Genomic DNA, 9731 nt, shown 5'->3' with positions numbered 1-9731 from the left:
TGACACAAGTGCAGCAACGGTTACTATGAATAATGACCAACACCCTGAGATGTAACTGTTCAAATGTCCCACTCATCCTTCCACCAGACATATTCTATTTTCTCGATGCAATGGATCTGATCGATCATGCTATGTATTGCTCTACATATTACTGAAAGGTTCCACAAAGTGACAGTATAATTTCAAAATCATTTAGCTTGTGCCCTGTAAGCTAAAGCTAGCCTGACCAGCTGTTATACACATTGGTGTGAGAACTGGCAATAAGTATGTCCACATTGTGTCATGTTGGCTACATCTGTACAAAGCCACTGAGTCTGAAAGACAAGTGTGCATCTTCACTGTGACCAATACTTCATAAAAATAGATCACCTGTATCTACATTACTTTCCCCATTCCAAAAAACACTCTCAATACACGTGATGAAGTAAAAACCACTGCCTTTTCTTACATAGTAACAACTACAAAACAGTGTCACTCCACTGTAGCTCACCTGGACATGCAGCAACATATTAACACAGACAGCCACTAAACCAACTTGCTGTCACCATTGGTATTCAAATATTTCCCTGTTTGAAGAAGATATTCGAATGATTAAAGCAATATTTATTATTAGGAGACAGTTGTGTTGAATCACACAAGATAAAAATGCTAAATTTCATTACATTTTGTCCCAAAAGGGCAGAGAAATGGTCATATTTAACTTTTACAACATGGATGCTGTGGAGGCCATATTGAAAAGAGGATTCAATATATGTATTGAGCCCCACTACAAAACATATGTACTAAAAGACAAAATCAAATTAATGGCCATAAGAAGTTTCAGCTTTCAGTACAGTTGAAGAACAAAGGTTAAATAATTTTTTTGAACAAATTTGACATACCAACTTTTCAATGTGGGTTGTCTTTGCTTGGAAGAAGCATGTGCTGTTTAAGCTTCATTGGTTATGGTGATGGTTGTCACCAGACAAGCAGGGCAAACAAATACTTATCCAAATGTCCAGCAAATGAACAGCTTCCAATAGATATATTTGGCAAAGTGAAAGAAACATTTCTTTCCGACAAAAGCAGAGGTGAGAGAGTTAAAATTCAACATCGCACCTGCAAACATTGTAGCAATATTGCAATGAGAACAAGCTGACAATAATTGATATCCCTCGACAAAGAAGAGGGCAGTCAGTGTGCTGTTGCCTTAAGGACAAGCTTCCACAGTGAAAGCAGGAGCTCTCATCACCCCATGTTGATGCAGGATCTAGCTGCCATGGTGCAGCCTACACTGGGAAGTACAGGCATTGCTAATACTGGACAGGGGTGTATAAGTGCATCTGTCTCCAGGTTAACAAGAAACCAGACAGATGATCAGACTTCAAGAAGACCAAATCATCAGGACATTTTATCCTTTACACTTAGACTTTCCAAACAGGATCATGTACAAGCAAGCACTTCCAGTCTACTGGGGTTTCACTGTATCTGAAGACCAGGATCCCTGCATGCTACAACCACATTGTGATACTTTTGAGTCATTCAAATCAATGACAATTCCTGCATGACAGAATTCCAGGAACAGGTAAGAATGAGATGCATGGCATGTTGTGTTGAATCAAGGTTTCAATATACAAGTATGGGCAGTGTTAAGTGAACTGTCGACAGTCTCTGTACTGGCTTCAGGAAACACAAGCATGTAAACATTCAAATGAAGATGCTGTGTGGGACTGACTCTAAACAGATCTTCACATATTATGGACAGTGTTCAAAAGGTGATCAGTAAAATACTGGAAGATCTTTGGATGCTGGATTGCCACACATTGTCCACAAGTCTGATGCAAGGAATACCTGGCTGCTGAATGAATAGCAAGATGTCAATACAGTGCCAAACTCAAGTCCCACAACACACAGGCACGACACATTCTCACTGGTTTCTGTATATAAGGCAGCATTTACCACACCACAAACAGTCCAACCCTTCAAGGAAGTGATAGCAACATTCTTTCAAGATGGTGACAGGAATGTACATGGTAGAAATGATCCCCACCATGGAAGCACCATGTCTAGAACACCATGTTGAGCTCATGGGGCACAAGACACATTCAGATCTCCTAGCAACAGCCAGTATCAGTGCTTGGACTGACTAGATTCAGTGTGCACTGAGGTGGAAGAACGGTTCTGGTCCAGCCTTGGGTCTTTGTGAGAGCGGCGATCAGAATGCTCATCACTCTTGCGCTTCCTGAAATACAGAAAAACATTTGAGAAAACTGCATTTGGTCAAACCCTCCTGAAAACAATAGCCATCAGTGATTTTGCTCCACAAATCTAAATATTGCACTATATACTCATTCACAGTACTAAAAACCCTGCAACTGTCCTGAAACACTTACAGCTGAGCTTATATGATCAGAGACATTTAATAGAGTTTATGACTTGTCTATAATCTAAATACATTTAGTCTAATGACACTGTCACAACAATAACAAAAGCACCCATTCCCCTATATTCTTTGCCATACACACAAAGTCCAGACCCACTGGACAAAACAAAGTGAACCAAAGACCAAAATAGGACATTTCCATACTTAGGGCTGCAAGAAGTCGGGAATAACACATCAGTATATTGTGAAAATATTTAAATGTGATTCAAGTTACAAATGAAATATCATTGAAGTTACAAATAAAGTAATGCGTCGAAGCTGCAGATGAGAAACTACAGAATGCGGGGACTGGTTCTTAACTTTTGGATGCAAACATTTGATTTCAGCCCTAAGTATAAAAGCAAACCCACAAAATCCCATGTGAATAAAACCTTGTTCCAAGGTTGACAAACAAAAGGCTTAGTAGTATAACTAAAGTGAACCTGATACATCTCACCTCATTAGTAATAAGAGATTGTTGATTGACCAGGCCGCTCTGGAGGATAAAACAGCCATGGGTTCAACTAGTGGAAGTTAGCCACTACCTACACCTTGAAAGTCTTATTGGAGAACATATATCGACGGTTGTATAGTAGCAAATTTCTGCACTTATAATACTGAATAATTTCATGTTGAAACTGAGACAAATCAATGAATGATTTTCAACATATCATATGTCACACAGTGAACTGGGTTATAAATTGAACCAACCAATCTGACAAATGCAAGTGTTTAGTTTTACACTGCTTTTAGCAATATTCCAGCAATAACAGACACTTGTGGTATCATGATTCAGCACAACTGTGATTGAAGTCGCAAAGCAGGAACTACTCACATTTAGCTATATACATCAATTTTAAGCTTGCTTGCTTCATACACAATTGCCCAATTGTCTTGACAAGGGCTTTCTTACAAGTGTAAGCTTCTGTATACAATGGTGGCCACAAATCAATGTCTCTAATAATAAATAGAGCAGTTCATTTGACAAGACAATATGTCTATAAAAATTGATTAAGTGACATAAACTATCATTATTTTAAGTGTTACACTATTTGATACACAGTAAACACCTGTGCTTAAGTTAAGAATACCCATATATTTTTATATACGAGTAATATTACTGTAAATTTTACTGGAGCGAGTATGTAATATTGGACAATCATTTGAGCCCACACATTAACAAAATGTTAGCTGACCAGTCTGTCAATCTTTTTATAACTTGATAAAACAACATAAGTTTCAATTATCAGTCAGTGTCATCAAGGCTTCTGACAACCACTGTGAACGTGATAGGACACTAAACAGTCTCATCAAACTCATAAAAAGACATTTGGGTGAATAGAAAATATAATAAAGAAACAGAATAAAAGAGCCCTGCCATATTAAAAGTAGCCTTCAAAATTCACTCAAGTCCGCTAGCTTAAAGACAACTCGATTGTGCTGAAGAAGAGTACTGATGGTGGTCCTCACCGATATGTATGTAGTATTTGAGATCTATGAACAACTTCCCAATGCTTACATTTTGCTACTCAGTAGCACTGAATAAAAGTAATAGAAGATAGAACATTACATTTTTTTGTCTCCGGACAAGCTAAAAACATTGATGACTACTGAAATAAGGCTCCCACTTTTCCTCTGGACTTGTCTTTAAAAAATTAATTTGGCAGGCTGTGACTGTTGTACTGACCTTGTCCCCCAGTCATCTCCTTGTCTCTGATAGTGACTATCATGTTCTCTGTAGTGGTGGCCGTACTCTGGACGATAGTGGTCATTACGGTGGTGGTCTGCACGGTAGTTGGACTGGCGACCATCGCCGCTACCCCCGGCGCTAGCTCCCCATTCATGACGATGGTACCCTGATCCCCCTTGATGACCGCTCCGTCCACTGCTGGAGTGCCGGTCATTATTGTACCTGAAGTCACAAACTCTTGGTAAACCAGGCAGTTACTGTGATAGGGAAATAATGTCTCACCTCCATCATTTGCCGAGGATGTGGAGAGTGACATGGATGTATTGCAGTTTTGAACATTGTTACATTTTATCAGTGTTTCAAGATGTAAAAGAATGAGTGAGTTGGCTTTTACACAGCTCTTAGCAATTTTCCAGCAATATCACGGCAGGGGACACCAGAAATGGGCTTCAGGCATTGTACCCATGTGGGGCATTATACCCATGTGGGGAATCAAACCTGGGTCTTCGACTTGACGGGCGAACGAACACTTTAACCACAGTGCAACCCACTGCCCATAAGATGTGTAAGAAATGACTGAGTATTTTAACACTGCAGTATGCATTAACATTTTATTTGAAGTTGTCAACTGAAACTCAACAGGGAAACTCACTGACACTTGAGGACATTAGCTGGATAATTTAGGGGTCTTCACTAACAAACAATCTCCAAAGATATAACCAGAGCTCCAGATAAGCTTATGGCCATGTGGGTATGATACCCATACTTTTGAAACTAAGCGGGTATTTCCAATTTCAAGTGGTAGCTATACTTTCAGATACCCACCATCTTTTTTAAATCCGGATATTCATTTCAAATAAGTATAATAATAATAGAGACAAGACAAAATCCTCCAGGACAGATGAATAGTGAGTGAGCTGAGTTTTATGCCGCACTCAGCAATATTCCAGCTATATGGCGACGGTCTGTAAATAATCGAGTCTGGACCAGACAAGCCAGTGATCAACAGCATGAGCATCGATCCGCGCAATTGGGAACCGATGACATGTGTCAACCAAGTCAGCGAGCCTGACCACCCGATCCCGTTAGTCACCTCTTACGAGAAGCATGGGTTACTGAAGATGAATATTCTAACCCAGACCTTCACGGGCGACAGATGAATAACTAATAATGCTAAATTATAGCATTACGCTTATACAGTTTTATCCACTTGTGCTGTAAGAAATAATATGTGCCTTAGTCTAAATCTTCAGTCTTAAAACAAGATACCAAGAAGTTTTAAGATGATATAACCACAATGTCTTCACACTAACAGTTTTTTTCAAAACCTTGTTCCCATGTGTTGTTTCACTTCCACGCTACGAATAGCTAATGTTATAAGATAATTTAAAATATCACCGACAAGTGATTCTGATTGTGAAACAGTACTTGCCTATTAATTTATCTAGCAGTCCTCTAATGAAGATGTTTCTGTTTGTAAAGTGTAAAAAAACTAGATATTTTCCTTTGAGCGTGTGGAAGCTTTCGACCAGGCTTACTTGCCATTATTGATTTGTTTACAGGACATGTAGAGCTATTTGATTGGTCACAGTTTATGGATGGGACAATCAGTGAAGGGTTAATAAACCATGATTGGTATTCTATCTGCATTGCACATTTTTATCGCATTCTTTTAATCGCGAATATTTGGAGATGGAAATACTTTAAGTTCGATTGGCTTGAATTGATATGATACGCAACATGATTTTGATGTTTTGGGTAAATACGCATTATTTCGACATCGCGTAAATGTAAATATTTAGTGTTTTTTCATACGCTGACATTTATTTTTCTTGTGTATTTCAACTTTTCTATAGCGTATTATACGCAAATAAACAGCTTATGTGGAGCTCTGTATAACTACCAACTGTTATTGTTCAGTATAAGAACATACAATTTTTTCATTAGACTAAACTTAATCTCTCATTTCTGGTGGGTATTGCACACAGAGACTGACTTCCCATTGTGGGTGTTCTTCAACTTGTTTTGACCATTGTATCACTTGTAAACTTGACAACTGAGGATGTTACCTGTGATATGCATCTTGTTTACTGTCATTGCTGGGATGCGGACGATGAGGTTCATTATAACGATTGTATGAACTCGAGCTGCCTTCACTGTACCTGTCATAAATCATGTAATTGTGAAAGTCAACTTATAAAGTGGCAATAAGAAACAAAAGCTAATATCCAACCCCAGATGTCCTTAATCATACCATCATTAACACTGCAGGTGCTATTCTTTATAAAAACACTCCAAATGTAACACTTTAATTTTTCAAAACACACTGAAATATTCAAAAAATGATGCCATATGGATCTGCAGCTAAAAACGACAAAGTAAGTTATAAACAATAATTATTTTGGAACAGAAATATATGGTGCATTATGGAAGAATTGGTGCACAACCTACTGGGAGAAAGAAACATTTTGTAACAGTGTTTACGACAAAGATGTTAAGTGCAAACAGTGTAGATTTGAACAAACGTGACTTAACTTCTACTCATTACATACAATGACATATGCTCTCCAGTATACTGGGGGTCAGAGATATGTTATAAGCAGTCCACAGGTGATCATGTAAGCCCCTCAACGCTTTCCTCAACAGCCAAAGAAATGTTTCAGCCAAGGTTAACAAATAACCAATGAACATGAAAAGCAAAATCGACTGGAGAGTCATCGGTGGACAGTTTCGGCCTAATGTCGTTACCAGCTGTGTGGACAAGATAATCCAGTGATTGATATAATGAGAACTGATTGCTTAATTGATTAACTGGGATACAATGGCAAGCATCAATCTAGTTAGCAAGCCTGATTACTCCATCCCAGGACAGCTGGTCCTTATCTAAACTTGCTTGAGTGAAACAGGTAGACAGACAACATGTCCAGACTCACCTGTTTCTGGGGACATCCTCTGCTCGAGCTAAAGGACTAGCATGCTGCCACCTGTCAGCGGGACTTGAGTTGCCACTCTCTACACGCGAGGACTCCTTCACACTGCTGAAAGTATTGCGGAATGATGACGTGTGACTGGAACTACTGCTGCTGCCATGCTTCGGGCCATTATGTACAAAGCTGTCAATATAAAGACAGTCATAGAGAATGTGGAACTCTGCGGAGTTTAACTCAGGGTGGGGTGGGAATATTGCTTGACAGCAGACCATAGTTTGCTAAGTAAAGTATCTCACAGTAGGGCTCCTATAAATAAGAGCTTGCATTAATACATCAAGTATTCCAAAACTGCCACCAACAGCAATCTGAAAGAACTTTATTTGACTATGTTTAACTCTGCACAATTCTGATTACCTGTCTTTATTCCGGTCTTTTTGTTCTGAACTATGGGACTTTTTAGAAGGAGGTTGATCTCTCTTTCCCCGAATCCCCAAGCTTCTCAAAGGGCCGCTTGGAGCTGGTCTTGTGGCTGCTTCCGAGAGATGACTGAGACAGATTGGAGTTGGAACTCTCTGGGTGGAACTGGAATACATCACATGCAGATCTAGTCATCGCTATACAATGACGATATCCAACATCACAATGACACCTAATTTCATACTGAATGAAAAGTTGGTCTCATCCCAGATCGAAACCGAACAAAGCATACAAATACTCACAGCATCATACTTGCTGTCTTCACATTAAGAGACCCAAACAAGCATAATGAAACTTAAGACATTTCAATGTGTACCACAAAATCCCATATGAAATGCTCTCCCTCCCTTGCTGGTGTGTCACTGACGCCAGATGAATGGATAACCATCACGGCACAATGAGGCAAAACGTTACACCATAAACAATATGCAGGACTCACTTCTTCTGTTGCAGGCTCAGAGTCCTTGTTGTCATCTCGCTTCTTGACAGCATGTTTGTAAAGTTTGTGCAGTTTGATGGGGTCCAGCTCAGTGAACTTTGACACAAAAATCCAGAGGTTGCTGAAAAAAGTCATGTTTGAGAATGGAGTTACATTTTATGTGCAAACATGTTGAAAGAGCACAGAAATCTTATATATGTCAGATCTTGTTCAGTATTGAAGCACACTGGACTAGACAACACTTACTTTCTCCACTGCTTGATGATCTCTGGGTTGCTCATGTTGACGAGACACTTGCTGATCTGGTCCCCAATCTTCAGCAAGCACTGTCGCATATGCATGATCTGCTCCTTCTCTGACAAGCCTTCCTCTGGGTTGTCCAACTCCTTCAGAGCTCGCTTCACCGGGCGCATCTTCTCCTTACACTGAAAACACAGAGGACAAGACCGCAGGTAATAAGTTTGCCTCACTGTATTGACTTTATTGTGCCATTTCTTCATCATGCTCAGTTATTAATCATGCTCAGTCTTCATTAACCTATTTTCTTTACTACTCAAATAAAGGCAACAATCATGAGGCACAAGTTCTTTCTGATAACCAGCTGTACTGCTGTCCATTTCAAACTATGCAGCATATGGAATAGGTGATGTCACACAGGAAATATGTCTCCTGGGACCGTGATATTCTCAGTGTGAAATACAGAACCTGAGCAAAGATTTCCTTTGTGAGCTCCAGGCCAGACTCATCTTGTGAGACAGAGATAGGTTCTGAGTTGGCAGTGAAGTGCATGGGACCAGCCCCATCCTTGTTCTTCTGCTAACAGCAAACACAGCAGTTACAGTACAAAGTTTTCCTTAGTATACAGGGTTCTTTTCAAATAAGAATAACAGCGTAATATGTCAACAAATACAAATACTGAAGCAATCGCTGTCAACACTGCTACTTAATTATGTTGCTTTCAACAGTAATGAAGACTAACAACTCACACTTGACTTTCAGACCAATGAGCAAAATATCTGAACTGACACTTTTGAAAGTTCATCTCACAAATGAGTGATAAAAACAACCAGATGCTTGTGTAAAATTAGGCACTTTAGGTCTCTCATTTTTATGATAGAGAAGTATAATTTATATAACATATTACATATATAAAGTACAGAACATGCAACAAGACATAAAGCCATCAATGACAAGCACAATTCATGCCTCCCACATTTTGCCTTTATCGTTACCTTCTTATTCTTACTCTTCTTCTCTTCTTTCTTGTCCTCAGACTTCTCTCGTTCATGTCGATCCAAGTTCTCCTTATCTTTATCTTTTTTCTTTTTTTCCTTTTTCTCCTTCTTTTCTTTTTTCTCTTTCTTGACTTTTTTCTTCTTCTTAATCTCCCCCTCTTCGACTTCATCATCATCTTCCTCCTCGTTCTTGACATCCCCCTCAGCCTCCTGCTTCACCTCCTTCTCCTCAGAACTCTTGTGGGTCTTCCTGGGACTTGCTGGGCAGCTGTCATTTATCTCCTCCTTCACAGCTTTCACAGACACCTTCGTGGAATTCTCATCAGAGCTACTGAAGTCATTCTCTATGATTTCAGGTTTTGACTTTGGTTTTCGTTGACGTTTGGATGCTTTTGTTTTTGCTTTTGTTGGCTGGAATCAGAAATTTGTTTTCTTATTTCTACTGTACAATACATTTTTAGTTCTTCAGCCTACAATGAGTTGAATGAATAAAATTTCTACAAAAACCTGAACAAACCTAACTTTTACCCATTCAAAAGGTTGGAAGAGAAGAAAAATG

The 9731-nt window shown here is 39.2% G+C and overlaps 1 protein-coding gene across 1 annotated transcript in view; it reads right to left on the bottom strand.

The window, feature by feature from the left end:
• Nucleotides 1-7031: 7031 nt before the first annotated feature.
• LOC124260041 (chromodomain-helicase-DNA-binding protein 1-like) overlaps nt 7032-9731 on the bottom strand; it is a 46094-nt gene continuing 43394 nt past the window's right edge. Inside the window, 6 exon segments of the mRNA XM_046694284.1 lie at nt 7032-7204; nt 7436-7603; nt 7938-8058; nt 8184-8362; nt 8643-8753; nt 9170-9583. Coding sequence (XP_046550240.1) covers nt 7478-7603; nt 7938-8058; nt 8184-8362; nt 8643-8753; nt 9170-9583 — 951 coding nt within the window. The 3' untranslated portion in view covers nt 7032-7204; nt 7436-7477.

Source organism: Haliotis rubra, unplaced genomic scaffold, assembly GCF_003918875.1.
Source record: "Haliotis rubra isolate DU_JTF1 unplaced genomic scaffold, ASM391887v1 Scf749, whole genome shotgun sequence".
In the NCBI taxonomy this organism is placed as follows: Eukaryota; Metazoa; Mollusca; class Gastropoda; order Lepetellida; family Haliotidae; genus Haliotis; species Haliotis rubra.
The sequence above is the reverse complement of the archived record's forward strand: the minus strand, read 5'-3'. Positions and strand labels throughout refer to the sequence as shown.